The sequence below is a fragment of the Lepus europaeus genome, chromosome 15 (assembly GCF_033115175.1).
Source record: "Lepus europaeus isolate LE1 chromosome 15, mLepTim1.pri, whole genome shotgun sequence".
NCBI classification, from domain to species: Eukaryota; Metazoa; Chordata; class Mammalia; order Lagomorpha; family Leporidae; genus Lepus; species Lepus europaeus.
In genome coordinates, this window is record NC_084841.1 from 78,967,588 (window position 1) to 78,986,235 (window position 18,648).

Consider the following 18,648-nt stretch of genomic DNA (forward strand, 5'->3'; position numbering starts at 1 on the left):
AGCTTGCAACCCATATTGAAGTGCATGGCTTCAAGTTTCTACTTTGCTTCCTATCCAGCTTCCTGCTAATGCACACCCTGGAGGTAACAGGTGATGACCCAAGTAATTGAATCCCTACAAGGATGGAGTTCCAGGCTTCTGGCTTCAGCCTGGCCCACCCCTGGCTACTGCAGACATTTCAGGAGTGAACCAGGAAATGAGGGATCTCTCTCTCTACGTTTCAAAATAACTAAAAATACTTGTTTTTAAATTAATAATTTATTAAATTATAACTTAAATGGAATAAAATCCACTCTTTTCAAGTGAAGAGTTAGTTCGACCAATGTATAAGCCTCTGTAACAGCCACCACAAATCGCTATGGAACACTTCCATCATTTCCTAAGTTTCCTTCATACCCTTTGTGGTCAATTCTCCCTCCATCTGCTAGCCCCAAGAAGACACTAGCATACATTATATTGTGATAGGTTACTTTGACCATTCTGGAATCTGATAGCAATAGAAAGCTATGTGTTCTTTTGTGTCTGGCTTCTTTTGTGCAGCTTACTGCTTGGAGAATTTTGGATTATGCCTTATCAATAGTTTATTTCTTTTCACTGCTCAGTAATATTCACTGAGTACTATTTCACTGGGGAGCACTTTTTAAAAAATTCATTTGTCAGTTTCATGGGAATTTGGGTTTTTCTAGTTTGGGCCTATAATACATAAAGTTATGAACATTAATAAATGTTTTAATTTCCTTTCTGTAACTAGTTAGGCTGTTTTATGAAGTAGTCATACATTTTGCATCCTTGAAAATTATGTATGAGAATTTCATTTGCTCTATATCCTTGGCAACTCTTGGAATGGCTTTTTTGATTTTGGCCATTCTAAGAGGTATGTAGTATTGTCTCATATAGTTTTACTTTCCATTTCCCTTGTGATTAATGAAATCAAACACCTCTTCATGTTCAGAGTGTCTGTTTGAAAGTATTGTTTTGTAAAGTAACTCAAAAATTTTTGTCTGTTCATGAATTGGATTCTTTGTCTTATTGAGTTTCAAAGAGTTGTTTATATGTTCTATAAGTTCTATGTCATATACTTGTACAGATATGCTTCACTTAATGACAGAAATAAGTTCAAAGAAATGTGTCATTAGGTGATTTCATCATGCACAGAGTGTACTTGCACAAGCTAACATGGCTACCACATGACATCACTGGATAATATAATCTTAGGGGGCCCTCTACCCCCTTTATAAGTATAGCCCATGATTGAAACATCATGATGTGGCTCATGACTGTGTCGATAAAATTTCCTACCAATGTATTTCCTACTTTTTCATTTTCTTTTTTTTTTAAGATTTATTTATTTATTTGAAAGTAGGAGTTACACAGAGAGAGAAGGAGAGGCAGAGGCAGAGAGAGAAAGGTCTTCCATCCGCTGGTTCACTCCCCAGTTGGCTGCAATGGCCAGAGCTACACTGATCTGAAGCCAGGAGCCAGGAGTTTCTTCCGGGTCTCCCACATGGGTGCAGGGGTCCAAGGACTTGGGCCATCTTCTATTGCTTTCCCAGGCCACAGCAGAGAGCTGGATCAGAAGTGGAGCAGCAGGGACTTGAACCAGCACCCATATGGGATGCTGGCACTGAAGGTGGTGGCTTTTCCCACTTCGCCACAGTGCCGGCCCTCTTCATTTTCTTAATGAGGTGTTTTAATGGAGAGACACTTTTAATTTTGATGAATACAATTTACCAGTTTTTTTTAATATATTTTCCTTTTTGTGTCTATTTAGATAAGCTATGTACTTTTCTAAAGTTCGTCAATGTTTTCCTATTTACTTCTTCCCTATCCTTTGTGTGATTGTTGCTATATATTTTATTTCTACAAATACTTTATACATATATACATACATATATTTTGAAGATTTATTTATTTATGTAAGAGGCAGAGCCACAGACAGAGACAGAGACAGAGAGGTCTTCCACCTGCTGGTTCACTCCCCAAATGGCCACAATGGACAGGGCTGGGCTGATCCAAAGCCAGGAGCTAGGAGCTTCTTCCAGGTCTCCCACGTGGGTGCTGGGACTCAAGCACTTGGGCCATCCTCTGTTACCTTTTCAGGCCATTAGCAGAGAGCTATATCAGAAGAATGACAGAAACCAGTGCCCATATGGGATGCTGGGACCACAGACAAGGCTTAACCTATTAAACTGACCCCAATTTTTTTCCCCAAAAACCTTTTATTTAAGAATTTTCATGCTTTTCATAAATACAACTTTAAGAATATAGTGATTTTTCTCACCATACCTGCTTTCCTACCCAAACTTTCACCTCTCTTTCACCTCCCTCTCCTATTCATTCTTTTTTACTAAAATCTATTTTTAATTATACACATACAAATAATTCTATAGTAAGCAAAGAGTTCAACAAATTATATGAGGGAAAAAATTCCTCAACAGTCGAGACAAGGGCTGTTCAAAGTCGTTGCATATTGAAGTGTTAGTTTCACTTCTATAGATTACCTTTTAGGTGCTCCATTAGTTATCACAGTTCAGGGAGAACATATGGTGTTTCTCCTTTTGGGACTGGCTTATTTCACTAAGTATGATGTTTTCCAGTTTCATCTATTTTATTGCAAATGACTGGATTTCATTTTTTTTATTATTGCATAGTATTCTATCATGTAAATATACCATAATTTTTTTTTGACAGGCAGAGTGGATAGTGAGAGAGAGAGAGACAGAGAGAAAGGTCTTCCTTTTGCCGTTGGTTCACCCTCCAATGGCCACTGCGGCCGGCGCATCGTGCTAATTCGAAGCCAGGAGCCAGGTGCTTCTCCTGATCTCCTATGCAGGTGCAGGGCCCAAGCACTTGGGCCATCCTCCACTGCCTTCCCGGGCCATAGCAGAGAGCTGGCCTGGAAGAGGGGCAACCAGGACAGAATCCGGGGCCCCAGCTGGGACTAGAACCCGGTGTGCCGGCGCCGCAAGGCAGAGGATTAGCCACGGCACCGGCCACCATAATTTCTTTTTTTTTTTTTAACTTTTATTTAATGAATATAAATTTCCAGTATACAGATTATGGATTACAATGACTTCCCCTTCCCATAACTTCCCTCCTACCCGCAACCCTCCCCTCTCCCGCTCCCTCTCCCCTTCCATTCACATCAAGATTCATTTTCAATTCTATTTATATACAGAAGATCAATTTAGTATAAAATACTTCAACAGCTTGCACCCACATAGAAACACAAAGTGAAACATACTGTTTGAGTACTAGTTATAGCATTAAATCAAAATGTACAGTACATCAAGGACAGAGATCCCACATCAGGAGCAAGCGCACAGTGGCTCCTGTTGTTGACCCAACAAATTGACACTCTAGATTATGGCGCCAGTAACCACCCTAGGCTGTCGTCATGAGTTGCCAAGGCTATGGAAGCCTTCCAAGTTCCCCGACTCTGATCATATTTAGACAAGGTCATAAAAGACAGGGTGAGGATAGTAACCAATGATCCTAAAAGTGGCCTTAACCAGGTCTGAACAATTATACAGCATTAAGTGGGGAAGAGGACCATCAGTACACACAGGTTGGGAGTAGAGCCATTGGTGGTAGAGTAGAGGTTATGATTACAAAGGAATGAGGCTCAAGTGCACTAGACAGGGTCTAGAACAAAGGATAGAGTCATTATTAGAGGAGCTAAGAAAGGTGCTGTCTAAGCTACAAGTAATTTTTCTGATTGAGAGGCAAAAAGAACCTGATAGAAGGGGCTTGATAATAATCTGTTGGGTTTTAGGCCTTGTAAGTTAAGAGGCCCAGACCTATCTATCTCTTCACATGGGGTATATCCTAAGGGAGGTGTGAACCTCCTAGGGGAAGGCACTCTGTTGACTTTCATTACTTGGCTGGCCTGGGAGGAGAGCTGGCCAGGTAAAGGCAGGTGGCATCTCTAACAAGAAATTTACAGTTCTGCCTGCAATGTTGCTGACCCTACTTGACCATCCCCTCAGCTGCAGTGGTCATTTTGGAAGTTGGGCTGAGTGAAGGGCTTTTCAGCTTGGAGCCAATAAGATCTGTGGCTCTGACCTGGGCATCCTTCGATTCCAGGGCAGGTCCATTTCCAGTGATCCAACTCTTGGCAGAGCTGCCAGGGCTCTTCACAAGCTGACTTCTGCTGAAGCCCAGGCTTACCACATTGAAAGCCACTGCAGTGGACTGGCCTGTTGGGTCTCCTTGAGGGCAGATCACTGCACAGATCAGCCATTAATAGGCCTGCCACCCATTGCTTCTGATGCCGAACTTTCTTTTCCTCCTGGTTTGTGTTAAAGCAGACCAGAGGATGCAAGTCAAGGGAGTGCCCGTGTCCCATCTTTAATCTTCGGCGGCCACCATAATTTCTTAATCCAGTCTTCAGTTGATGGACATTTAGGTTGATTCCATATCTTAGCTATTGTGAATTGAGCTGCAATAAACATGGGGGTATAGATAACTCTTTCATATGCTGATTTCATTTCCCTTGAGTAAATCCCCAGGAGTGGGATGCTGGGTCAAATGGTAGGTCTATATTCAGATTTCTGAGAGATCTCCATGATGTCTTCCACAGTGACTCTACCAGTTTACATTCCCACCAACAGTGGATTAGGGTACCTTTTTCCACCCTTCCTCACCAGCATTTGTTGTTTGTTGATTTCTGTATGGAAGCCATTCTAACTGGGGTGAGGTGAAACCGCATTGTGGTTTTGATTGCATTTCCCTGATGGCTAGTGATTCTGAGCATTTTTTCATGTATCTGTTGGCCATTTGGGTTTCCTCTTTTGAAAAGTGCCTGTTTAAGTCCTTTGCCCATTTCTTGACCTGGTTCTTTGTTTTGGTGTTGAATTTCTTGATCTCTTTATATATTCTGGTTATTAATCCTTTATCAGTCACGTAGTTTGCAAATAATTTCTCCCATTCTGTTGGTTGCCTCTCACTTTGCTGTGTTTCTTTTGCAGTGCAGAAGCTTCTCAATTTGATGTGAACCCACTTGTCAATTTTGGCTTTGATTGCCTGTGGCTCTGGGTTCTTTTCCAAGAACTCTTGGTCTACGCCAATGTCTTGTAGAGTTTTCCCAATGTTCAATAATAATTTGATGATATCAGATCATAGATTTCGGTTTTTAATCCATTTTGAGTGGATTTTTGTGTAAGGTGTAAGGTAGGCATCTTGCTTCAGACTTCTGCATGTGGAGATTCAGTTTTCCCAGCACTATTTGTTGAAAAGACTGTCCTTGCTCCAGGGATTGATTTTAGCTCCTTTGTCAAAAATAAGTTGGTTGTAGATGTGTGGGTTGATTACCGGTGTTTCTATTCTGTATCATTTGTATATCCATCTTTTTTGTGCCAGTACTAGGCTGTTTTGATTATAACTGCCCTGTAGAATGTCTTTACACTTGGTATTGTGATGCCTCTGGCTTTATTTTTGTTGTATAAGATTGCTTTAGCTATTCAGGGGTCTCCTGGATTTCATATGAATTTCAGCATTGTTTTTTCTGTATCTGAGAAGAATGTCCTTGGTATTTTAATTGGTATTGCTTTGAATCTATAAATTGCTTTTGGCAGTGTGGACATTCTAATGATCTTGATTCTTCCAATCCATGAACATGGAAGATTCTTTCATTTTTTTTTGTGTGTGTCTTCATGTATTTCTTTCTTTAATGTTTTGTGGTTCTCATTGTAGAGATCTTTGACATCCTTGGTTAAATTTATTCCCAGGTATTTGATTATTTTTTTTTTTTGGTAGCTGTTGTGAATGGGATTGATCTTAGGAGTTCTTTCCCAGTTGTGGCATTGTCTGTGTATACAAAGGCTGTTGATTTTTATGTGTTGATTTTATACCCTAACACTTTACCAAACTCTTCTATGAGTTTCAATAGTCTCTAAATGGAGTCTTTTGGATCCCCTATAAATAGAATCATGAAAATAGGGATAGTTTGATTTCCTCCTTCCCACTTTATATTCCTTTGACTTCTATTTCTTGCCTAATGGCTCTAGTTAAAACTTCCAGGACTATATTGAATAGCAGTGGTGAGAGTGGGCATCCTTGTCTAGTTCCAGATCTCAGTTAAATGCTTCCAACTTTTCCCAATTGAATAGGACACTTTTCCCAATTGAATTGCCCCCAATTTCTGTAAATATTATAAATCCCATGATTTATTGTTTTTACTCCATTCAATTGTATATTAAAGAAATTTAAAATAGAAAGTCTTTTGTACTTATCCATATCTTTACCATTTCTGAACTCTTATTTATGAAGATCTGAATTCTCAGAAGGTATCATTTTCTTTCTACCTGAAGTCCTTCCTTTTATACTTGCATACTACAATCTTCTGGCGTTAGTTTATTTTAGGTTTTAATTGCATTAAAAAGTACATTCCCCTTCATCTTTGAAATATTTTCACTATACACAAAATTCCTTTTTTTAAAAAATTAATTTATTTATTTGAAAGGCATAGTTACAGAGAGAGAGAAAGACAGACAGAGAGATCTTCCATTTGCTGGTTCACTGCCCAAATGGCCACAATAATTAGAGTTGGCTCGATCCAAAGTGAGGAGCCAGGAGCTTCTTGCTGGTCTCCCATGTGGGTGCAGGGGCCCAAGTATTTTCATTCTGCAGTGTCTGTGTTGCTATTAAGACCATCTGGTGAATTTTTATTCTAGATATTTTTAACTAATAGCAATTCTATTTAGGTATTTTTATATTTTGTATTTCTCTCCTTATTTTAAAATCTTTGTACATATATTTTATGTTTGTTTTAAACCCTTGTTTGCTTGCTCCATCATTTCTATCACTTTGGAGTGTGTATCTATTTTCTTCTAATAACTATGGATCAGTTATTTTTGCATGTCTACTAATGTTTATTGGATGCCAGATATTATGAATATTGTGTTGTTGAGTTTCTAAATTTTGTGGAATTTCTTTATATTATAGATTTAATTTACACTAGCAGTTGATACTTGTGGATCATCCTGATGATTTTGAGCGCTGTTGCTGAATTTTATTAAGGCAGGTTTAGAATTTTATTTATTCTAGCCCTGATTTAGCCCGTTTACTAAAACATGATCTTTTGGAGTATCCACTGAATGTCTTGGATAAGCAATGTATCTTCCAATTCTGGGCTGAATTCAAACATTAGTCTGTTTCATCAGAGCTCTAGTAGTTGCTGTTTGCCTGACCTCTTGGAGTAAACTTTTCTTCTGCCAGCTTAGTGTTCTGTATAAGCCTCAAAGTGTACCCTGTGCAGATTTCTGGAGCTCTGTTTCTGTGTAGCTCCATCCTCTGGCACTTTTCCCAGAAAATTCCAGCTGCCTCCTCAAATCTCTGTCTGTTCGTCTCAGTGAGATTTGCATGCTTGCCCAATTTCCTCCTCTCTGAACTGTGATCTCAAAGTACCTTCACATAAAAAAAACAGGTAGCCGTAGGATTTACCTGTTTGTTTTTTTTTTTTTTTCTTTTTAAATAATTGTTTCATATACTTTCTTCCCATACTTTCTAACCTTTATGGCAGGAGAGTGACTGGACCCGGATACTTCGTCACTGCTAAATCTGATCTTTCTTTTGCAAAGTTGTAATCATTTCAAAAAATAAGGTCTGACTGTCTCAAGTGGAAAGGCTTCTAGAAAAATAATAAAATGGGCCGGCGCCGCGGCTCACTAGGCTAATCCTCCGCCTGCGGCGCTGGCACACCGAGTTCTAGTCCCAGTCGGGGCGCCGGATTCTGTCCCAGTTGCTCCTCTTCCAGTCCAACTCTCTGCTGTGGCCCGGGAAGGCAGTGGAGGATGGCCCAAGTGCTTGGGCCCTGCACCCACATGGGAGACCTGGAGAAGCACCTGGCTCCTGGCTTCGGATTAGCGCGGTGCATCGGCCGCAGCGGCCATTGAGGGGTGAACCGACGAAAAAGGAAGACCTTTCTCTCTGTCTCTCTCTCTCACTGTCCACTCTGCCTGTCAAAATAATAATAATAATAAAATGTAGTTTCATGCTACCTAACAATGTTTCATTCAGGGATGGACTGTGTATATGATGGTGGTCCCATAAGATTGCACCAGTGTGGCCTGGTGATGTTATAGCTGCCTTTGTTATATAAGGTCATTCTGTGGTGTTCACACAATGAGGAAATCACCTAACAAAATATTTTTCACAACATATTTCTATCATTAAATGCATGACTACTTGGAATTACTTTATTAGCTGACTGGTAACCAAAAACACAAATTTCCTAAATCACGTATCTAAAACTGAAGGATAGTTAGTACGCTATATGAGGGTACTTCAGAATGTTCACAGAAAATAAGTTTATTTTGGTGCAAAACATTTTGAAACCTATGCATATGGGGGGGGTCTTCAAAAAGTTCATGGAAAATGCAGTTTATGAAAAAGCTATGCATAGATTTCAAAGTATTTTATACTAAAAGTTTTTTTTTTCTTCTTTTTTTTTTCTTCACAAGCAGAGTTAGACAGTGAGAGAGAGAGAGAGACAGAGAGAAAGGTCTTCCTTTTTCGTTGGTTCACCCTCCAAATGGCCACTACGGCCGGCGCACTGCACCGATCTGAAGCCAGGAGCCAGGTGCTTCCTCCTGGTCTCCCATGGGGGTGCAGGGCCCAAGCATTTGGGCCATCCTCCACTGCCTTCCCGGGCCACAGCAGAGAGCTGGACTGGAAGAGGAGCAACCGGGACAGAATCCGGCGCCCCAACTGGAACTAGAACCTTGAGTGCCGGTGCCACAAGCGGAGGATTAGCCTAGAGAACTGTGGCGCCGACCCTAAAAATTATTTTAATTCCTTTTTCCATATATTTTTTGAAGTGCTATCATAATTTAGTTGTTTATTATATCATTTTTTGGGTCACCAATATATTCATATCACTAATCTGCAATTCATTTGAGAATGATTTATTTATTGTAATACTACTTTCAGAAATGATTGAACATTCATTATTAAATTTGCTATGCTAATTAGCCAAATTAACCTCAAACAGCTTGAATTATGTTCTGCAGTTGTTCTTTTAGAAGAAAGAAACAATTGACAAGAAAACAAACTCAAATAAGAGACGTATTTTTTAAATATGTCTAAGGAATTTTCATTGTTGGCATAGGTTCTTCTATTTTTCTCTGTAGTTCTGCAGCATGGTATGATGAAAAAAGTTTTACATTGAGTTCTTCCCCCTTGGTACCTCTCTTCTTCCTCTAGTTCTATCTGTAGCACAAGGCACTCTGCACAAAAATTGTGTTGATGGAAAACTTACCCAGCTCTGCCTTCTCCATTCTGGGATCCAAACTCCAAAATGATCTCTTCCTTCCTGTCTTAAAATCAAGAACTTTCAGTGCTTCTGCTCTCAGCTAGCGGTCCCAGTAAAAAACGACCTTCTAAACTAGAAGTTGGGAAACTACTGTCTTTGGGTTAAGCAGAGCCCACCATGTTAATAAAGTTTTATTGGAAACAGCCATGTCCATTTATTTAGGTATTATTTATTGTTGTTTTTGTGTTCCAAAGTTTGGGGTTGAGTATTTTCAACAAGAATCATTTGGCTGTCAGAGCTTAAACTATTTACTGTGTTACCCTTTGAAGAAAAATACCATACTGGGATATAAATGACAAGTGTTTAATATGTGTCTCCATATAGATGCAGTTACATTTTTTATAACAACTTTAAGATTAAATCCACATCATAAAATTCATACTTTCAAAGAATGCTGTTCAGTGTTTGTGTATTCATGGAACTATGCAACTATCAGCACTATTTAATTTTAGAATATTTTAGTCACCCCCAAAGCAAACCCTGTACCCATTAGTAGTCATTTCGCAGTCCTTGGTAACCACTGGTCTACTTTCTGTCCATATAGACTTGCCTACTCTGGACATTTCATATAAATTGCACCACACAGTACATGTGGCCTTATGTATCTGGTTGCTTTCACTTAGCTTAATGTGTTGTAGATTCATTCATGTTGTAGCATGTATCAGTACTTCATTCCTTTTCATTGGTAAATAATATTCCATTGCATGATATACACATTTTTCTTACCCATTCATAAATTTATATGTATTATTTCTCCTTTTAGGGCTTTATGAATAATTCTGCTATGATCATTAGCATACAAGTAATAAATATAATCAGAAAGAAGGCAGGAAGATAGAACCACAGGAGGGAAGGAAGGAAAAATAGAGTAAGAAAAGAAGGAAGAAACAAGACATAAAAAAGGAATTAAGATTAGAAAAAGGCCAATATGAAGAGAAAATTTCTGAACTGGTAGTTAAAGCAAGTGACCTTTGAGTCATTTTAATGTCTAGTTCCCTTGATCATACAGCTTGTTGTGAAAAATAAAAAAAACCTAAATCCCGTCAGGCATTATTAATCACTATTAACTTTACAGAGTATATCTTTTAATTTTTATATGTATACAGATATATACTTTTTAAATAAAATCAGTATGTTATAATCTTTCATAACTGAATATTTTTAACTAACATAATATTTTATTATACAGAAACAAATCACCTATATTGGACATTTCAGTTGTTTCTAGTTTTTCTTTATATCCTTTTCTTATTCATAATTAATTTCTTAGTTAACTCCTACAGAAAAGAAGAAGTCAGTCAACAGGTGAGTACAATAGTAAAGCTTTTGATATGACTTACATTGCCCAGCTTTTATCTAAGAAGATCACAGAATTATATAAATATATCCCAATAGCACAGTTCAAAACTACCAGTAAAGACTGGTACTTATTCTTTTTTTTTCTTTTAATTTCATTATTAACAAGAGAAGAAGCTTCCTATTTTTCAAATGTTTTATGGTTTCCTAGTGGTCTAGTGGTTAGGATTCAGCACTCTCAAATGTTTTATGAACAGATTATCAACAATATGACTTCTTGGCAAGTCTTCTTTCCTGTAGCTTTAAACTAGATTATTAGGAAACTGAATTTCCAGTTAAACAAGGCATAAACAATGCCAGATCCTGCTAACCATTCTGTGCCCTCTGGTTTTAAAGTCTCAACGTGCCCGGAGTCAGAGCTAGAGGTCATCCGATGCTTGAGACTGGCACTGACCGATGCTGTCAAGGACATTGTCCAGCAGACCGTATCCATGATAACCTCCAGGAGGAACTGTGAGACAAACCTAGCCAAGCCCCGTGTCCCTGATCGTCTGCTAGAGAGTATTCCAAAAGAATGCAGCTACATGCCACGAGAGACCCAAAGGAAGGAATCCACCAAAGGTAAAGGTATTTGTTTTTCTTCAAAATCGGTGAAGAAGCTGTTTTCTAGGATATGTACTCTAGTAAAATTCGAAAAATTATAAGACTGATAAACTATAAAAATCTTCCTCCCACCAGGCATATTTAGGAACCTTAAACTTTTTCACTTTTGCCATGAGCCACAGGATCAAGGACATTAGAAATGGAAATGACTCCAATGGTCATCTTTATTTAACTACCAGTCCAGAATTTTCTGTGATATTTGGTGTTGATGTTAATATTCACTGATTAGTATTCACTGACTAGTCACATAATTTTAACTAACTTCTTTTAAATCTATTGAACAGTCTAAAATTCGTGCTCTACAGAAGATTGCTCTGATATTCAGTTTAATTCTTCTTTCCTTAAGTTTTTCCCTTGCAACCACCAATTAATAGTTTCTTTTCTGTTGTTAATGCACACACACACACACACACATATATATAGCTTTTAGGACAAAAATAGTTCCCCATTTGGAAACCACATGTGTTTTCCTGACACAGTATTTTTACCTCAATAGCTGGGATTCTGAGTTGAGAACAGTATTCCTATTCAGAGGAGGGATCCGCCACGTATATTTGAGAATCATCATTATCGGCACTGTCCGCTTATTGGGTTAGTCAAGTCCTCTCTGCCTAAATGTTCACTTCTATCCCAGATCTTTCAACATTCCCAGAATTTTCACGAGATACCCCTGCATGTGTTTTAAAGAATAATATTTTTGTGTAATTCCAAGTAAACTTTCAGTAAGAAAATTTTTAGATGAACCCACTACAGTCAGTTGAAGGGACTAGCCTTTCTTTCACTCTTCTACGTGGAAATCCTGAATAATGGGGCTCTTCTCCAGCGACCTTCTATTACAAACTCAAATCAATTATCTACCTGTGACCTTTCATAGTCGTGCTTAATTCTGTCCAAGCCTTATTAAACTGCCTTTGAGTCTAGTAAAGCCATTTAATTGAAAATGGAAAATGTCACCTTTTCATTACTTAAGTTCTTCCTTGTCAAAGAGTTGTGGCCAGATCTCCTTTGTTCTTGCATTTGGATAATTCATACATTTTAAGCAGTTCTAGAGACATATCATGCCATACATGTAGCATTGTTTGGCCAGCGGCTTTCAAATTATTCTATTTATGAACAAATTTGTCTTCTAAAAGCATATTGGAATTCCTCTATACTGTTTCAAAGAGCCTCTTGTCACCCAAAATGCTTACTTTATAAAGACCAGTTGTTAGCACTTTCCTTACTAAATAATATTTTTACCCATGGTCAACTACAATCCAAAAATATTTATATCTCTCTTGACTCTTTCCAAGAGAGAGACCACACTCACACAACCTTTATTACAGTATATTGTTATGATTGTTCTATTTTACTATTATTTATGGTGCCTAATTTATAAAGTAAGCTTTATGCATAAGTGTGTCTACATAAGGGAAAAAAGCAGTATAGATAGGGCATGTACTCTCTGTGGTTCCAGGAATGCAGAGGTGTTAGGACACGTCTCATGCAGATAAGGGCAGGAGCACAGTATAAGACAGATGATATTTATGTGCTGGACATTAAGTCATTTATTCAATCGATGTTACTCAAGTGAATCACCGTTACATCCCAGGCACTGTGTTGAAGGATCAATACTCTTCTTGGTGCTTGAAGACCAATGTAACTGTTTCAAAATAGGTGCAGACTCCTGGGGCATGTACAATTCTTTGGTGTCTAAGAATGAAATTAAACCTTCCTAGCATCTCACGTGGAGATTGTTTCTGTAGCCCACCTTTGGTCTGTGGGGAGCCTGTTTTGTTTTGGGGACACTATGTGAGGAAGCCCAAGGAAAGGAGAGTGAGAGTGCCACACACTGTCAGAGAAGCACTGGGCTGGGAACAGGGATGGAGAAAAGTTGTCCTTTGTGTCACACAATCCAGTTTTAACAAATCCTCATGAAACACACAAGTGATTTAACATGTTCATGAAAATCAAGAAATCAGCGAATGGTGAGAAGGCAGGGAAGAACAAACAATGACAAAGCAACAAAACTCACAGTTACTTCTGCTACTCACATGAGCTCTTTCTCAACCATATTTAAAGCAAAACTATGATGATCTAATGAGATTTGTAGAGGGGCAAAAAAGGATATCTGTGGGGAAAAAAAGTTTGAAATATGATTTCCCATACATTACTGTTAAGTGTGAGTCCCTCCAAAGTGAGTATTGTCCGTTGAGATATTCCTTAAAGATAGTTTGAAGTCATCTTGATGAGCAAAAAATTTCAAAACTCAGTACCCAAAGACAAAACCTCTGTAACTTTTCAATAATGGTTCAATTGATATATAATCATGTTCTTTGCAAAATTTCTCAGAACAGTGATAAATGTTTAAAGATCTTTTGTTGCGAAATCTAACCTAGTAAAAGATGAATAGTCACCACCTTCGGGCAACATTTGTCCTTCCTGACACAGTGAAAATGACAGCACACGGAAAGCGCTCTGTTGACAAATGAAAATACATTTCCTTATCTCTTTGTCAGCAAATACTTTTACATAGAAAACACTGAAAATTTAAAGAAATAAATACTACAATACATTATCCAGCAGGAGATTCACTGTATGGTTGGATGAAAATTCAGTTGGCTCTGACATAGCTCAGCTTTGGGGCATTTGCTCTGTTATGTTTGAAAAAGCAACTACAAAAGGAACTTGTTTTATTTAGTTTTGTTTCTTTGACAACAATTAAATAAAAGGTACACCTGAAAAGATATTTTCTCAACAGTAAATTACTATTTTAGTGGAAAGAGTCCTTTATGGGAAAACTGTTGGAGTAATAATTTTCATGCAAGCAATGACATCTTTGGTGATGGATATTTATTAGTCAAATTTCAACAACAGTCTTTGCCTATTTCGTGACTAAGACTGAAACACCAATGCCATATATTTTAAAATTCTGTTTATTGGCCGGCGCCACGGCTCACTAGGCTAATCCTCCGTCTTGCGGCGCCGGCACACCGGGTTCTAGTCCCAGTTGGGACACCAGATTCTGTCCCGGTTGCCCCTCTTCCAGGCCAGCTCTCTGCTGTGGCCAGGGAGTGCAGTGGAGGATGGCCCAAGTGCTTGGGCCCTGCACCCCGTGGGAGACCAGGAGAAGCACCTGGCTCCTGCCATCAGATCAGCGCGGTGCGCTGGCCGCAGCGCGCCAACCGCGGCGGCCATTGGAGGGTGAACCAACTGCAAAAGGAAGACCTTTCTCTCTGTCTCTCTCTCTCACTGTCCACTCTGCCTGTCAAAAAAAAAATTAAAAAAAAATTCTGTTTATTTATTTATTAAGGCAGAGAAAGAAAAGAGAGATCTTTCATTTGCTGGTTCACTCCCCAAATGCCTTCAATAGCTAGGACTAGGTCGGGCTGAAGCCAGGAACTAGGAACTCAATGCAGGTCTTTCCCGTGGGTGGTAGGGACCCAAATACTTGAGCCATCACTTACCACCTTCCAGAGTCTACATTAGCTGGAAGCTTGAATCAGGAACGGTGCCAGGACTCAAACCAGGAACTCTGATATGGCATGTAGGCCTTTCAGGCAGCATGCTAACTACTACAACAAATGCCCATCAAAACCACTGCCATGATTTTGTCAGCATAGCTAATTATACCTTTGTTACATATACCTTTGTTACATATATCTGTATTCTTATACACATATGTGTGGTATTCATATTTTAGGTAGCAAACTAAACATATTTTAATTCATTTTCCATGAACTTCTTGAAGAACCCTTGTTTGTATACTGGCTTTTTTTTTTTTTTTAACCTATAAGAGCCATTAAAGCCTAGTATTGAAACAAATGGAACTTAGAACCTGACCTTCATATTCTGAAGCGTTAAACCCAGATTTTAAAATTTATTTTTATTTGTCTGAAAGTCATGGTTACAAATAGAGACGGAGAGACAGAGAGAGATCTTCCATCCAGGGTTCACCCTCCAGATTGCTGCAATGGCTAGGGCGTGGCCAGACCCAGGCAAGGATCCAGGGGCTTCTTCTGGGTCTCCCACATGGGTGCACAGGCCCAAGGAGTTGGATCATCTTTCGCTGCTTTCCCAGGCACATTAACAGGGAATTGGATCGGAGGTGGAAAAGTCAGGACTCAAACCGGTGCCTATTTGGGATGCCAGTGTCTCAGGTGGGGGCTTTACCTGTTATGCCACAATGCTGACCCCAAGCCCAGATTTTAAAAATAATAAAGTGTATTAAATAACATCATCCTTACTCAAGTTGTTATTTATTTTTCACCATTAACAAAATTTTCAAAATTAATTTTAAGACTTTATTTTGTCTTTATTTGTACAAATCTCCTTTTTTGCATATTGTAGAATCATAAATATGTATTTACAGTGATACATGTGTAGGAAGGAAGAAATGATAAACAAATAAACAGACATACCATATGGGATTCATCACAAGATTTTATTTTTTCATCTTTATTGGCTCTGAAATTGGGATGACTCTTAGAATATATTATATATCTGTGGCTTAGCTAGAAGTCAACTTTGTTTAAATAAATTGTGTGACAATCTTAAAAGATTTCTCCCTGGTGAATCTATAACACCATTGTAGATTAAGAATCCTTGTGACAAGTGGGATGGATTTATTAATTTGTTATCAGCCTAGAGGACCTGATTGGAATTTGCCTCAAGCTTTAATGAAGTAGTTGGGGATTTGAGGACTTGGAATCCTCAGAGTTTAGAAAGTATCAGTAGAAGTACAAGTATAAAGGGAATCAGAAATCTTACTGGATACCTACTTAAATTTCTCGATGTGTGTCGTTAAATCCTCTTTAGGATAGAGTGAATGTAACATATGAGGGTACTTCGAAAGTTCATGGAAAAAATGGAATTAAAAGATAGGCTTATTTCAGTGCAAAAGATGCTGAAATCCCATGCATATTTTTTTCAAAATATGGATTTTCCTTGAAATTTAAAACAGCATTTATTTACTTTGAGCCACGGAGAAAGAGACAGAGAGTGAAAGGTGGTAGGCAGGGGGAGAGAACCAGCTGTGCCACCCACTGCTTCACTCCCCAAGAGCCCTCAACACACTGGGGCTGGGCCAAGACCAGGAGCTGGGAGCACAGTCTAGGTCTCCCCCATCGGTGGTGGACACCCAGTGACTTGAACAGCCTTCAATGGTGCCAGCGCTGCCTCCCACGGTGCGCATTAGCAGGAAGCTTGAACTGGGTGCAGAGCTGGAACTTGAAATAGGCACTCCAGTACAGGATGTGGGTGTCTCAAGCGGTGTTGTAGCTGCTGTGCCAAATAGCTTCCCTTCCCATGAGCTTTTTTGAAGACCTCCTCACACAATCTTTTAAGTAAAAGGTAATAGAATAAGAAGTATGAGACACAAACCCTTAAAGAACAACACATTTAAAATAATTTGAGAAGTCACAAGGGAGTTTCTCCATACTTTTTAAGCTTCACCTAAATGTACCCATTTGAATGAAAAGAAGACATTTATTAAGGAACTATTTTTTTTTTTACCAAGCACTGAACTAGGTACTTTCTTTCTTTTTTTTTTTTTTAAGATTTATTTATTTATTCATTTGAGAGGTAGAGTTGCAGACAGTGAGAAAGACAGAGGGAAAGGTCTTCCTTCTGTTGGTTCACTCCCCAGATGGCCACCATGGCCGGAGCTGCGCCTATCTGAAGCCAGGAGCCAGGAGCTTCTTCCCAGTCTCTCATGTGGGTGCAGGGGCCCAAGCAGTTGGGCCATCTTCTACTGCTTTCCCAGGCCTTGGCAGAGAGCTGGATTGGAAGAGGGGTAGCTGGGACTAGAACTGGTGCCCATATGGTATGACGATGCCACAGGCGGAGGATTAACCTACTGTGCCATGGTGCCAGCCACGATACTTTCATATTTACTTTAATTAGTTAATGCAACAATCTTTTGAGATTATTTGAATATGTGTTGGACTCTGTTGTTATAAACTTATATAAAAGCTACTCCAGTTAATTTTAAAAATTTGTTTATTCATGTGAGAGAGAGAGAAGAGGGAATTCCCATCAACTAGTTCACTCCCTAAATGCCCAGAATGGCAAAGACTGGGCCAGGCTGAAGCTGTAAGGCAGAAATTCAATCCACTTTCCCCATCTGAATGGCAGGAACCACCAACTAAGGGAAAATAGCAGGAAGCAAGGGAGAGCACATAGAATCATCGGCTAAAAGGCAAAGGATTTTTTGGCAAATGTCCACATTTAAAGGGTGTTAGTATAAAGTGGAACTAGTGTGGGACACAAAGAAACACAGAGGAGAAATAGATGGTAAACGTGAACCAGTTAGTGGCTCATTTATCCCACAAATACTTACTGAAAAACTGTTACATGTGAGGTACCTAGCTCTGGTGATACAGTAATGCATGCTGGAGTTTATATAGAGGGTTCTTACAACAGCTCACGCACAATGAAGTTAAAAGGTAAGTTTAGGAGAGCAGGCATTTAGCCATCGAGACACTGCCTCTCACATCAGAGAGCCTGGATTCAGTTCTCAGCTCCACTCCTGACTCCAGCTCCCTGGTAATACACACCTGCGAGGCAGCAGCAGATGATAGCTCAAAAAATGGCATTCCTACCACTCACACGGGAGACCTGGATTGAGTTGCTGGCTCCAGGCTTCAGCCTCGTCCAGCCCTGGCTGTTTGGGGCATTTGGGGAAGTGAACCAGTAGATGGGAGCTCGCTCTATCTGTTGCTATTGCTCTCTTGCACTCTCTTCCTCTTTGTTACCTTTCAAATACATTTTTAAAACTCATTAAAAAAGATAAATTTTTGTGCTGCAGAATCCTCTAGTGGAGCATGACAGATGCTGAACAGGTAAAGGAAATAATTATTAGATGACAGTTAAGTGCTGTAATAAAGGCAACAAAATGGGCTCCCATGTGTGAGGGATCCGGGGCTGGGAACAACATGAAGAGATTTGCTTTTTCTTTTTTTTAAGATTTATTTATTTATTTGAAAGGCAGAGTTACAGAGAGGTGGATGGAGAGAGAGAGAGAGAGAGAGAGAGAGAGAGAGAGAGAGAGAGAGAGATCCTCCATCCACTGGTTCACTCCTCAGATGGCCACAATGGCCAGAGCTGTGCCAAACTGAAGCCAGGAGCCAGGAGCTTCTTCTGGGTCTCCCATGCTAGTAAAGGGGCCCAAGGACTTGGGCTATCTTCTACTGCTTTCCCGGGCCATAGCAGAGAGCTGGATGGGAAGTGGAACAGCTGGGTCTCGAACTGGCGCCCATATGGGATGCCAGCACTGCAGGCGGTGGCCTTACCCTCTATGTCACAGCGCCAGCCCCGAAGAGGTTGCTTTGATTGGGAAAGTGAAAAAGCCAGAAGGAACCAGTCTTGAGGAGAGCTGGGATGATTCTGTCCTGGGT

The 18,648-nt window shown here is 39.5% G+C and overlaps 1 protein-coding gene across 7 annotated transcripts in view; it reads left to right on the top strand.

The window, feature by feature from the left end:
• The window catches only part of KIAA0825 (KIAA0825 ortholog), a 446,494-nt gene that overhangs the window by 201,996 nt on the left and 225,850 nt on the right, over positions 1-18,648 (top strand). For all 7 annotated transcript variants that reach the window (XM_062212408.1, XM_062212401.1, XM_062212406.1 and 4 more), the window contains one exon: positions 11,006-11,230. In XM_062212408.1, coding sequence (XP_062068392.1) covers positions 11,006-11,230 — 225 coding nt within the window. The remainder of the gene's footprint in view (positions 1-11,005; positions 11,231-18,648) is intronic.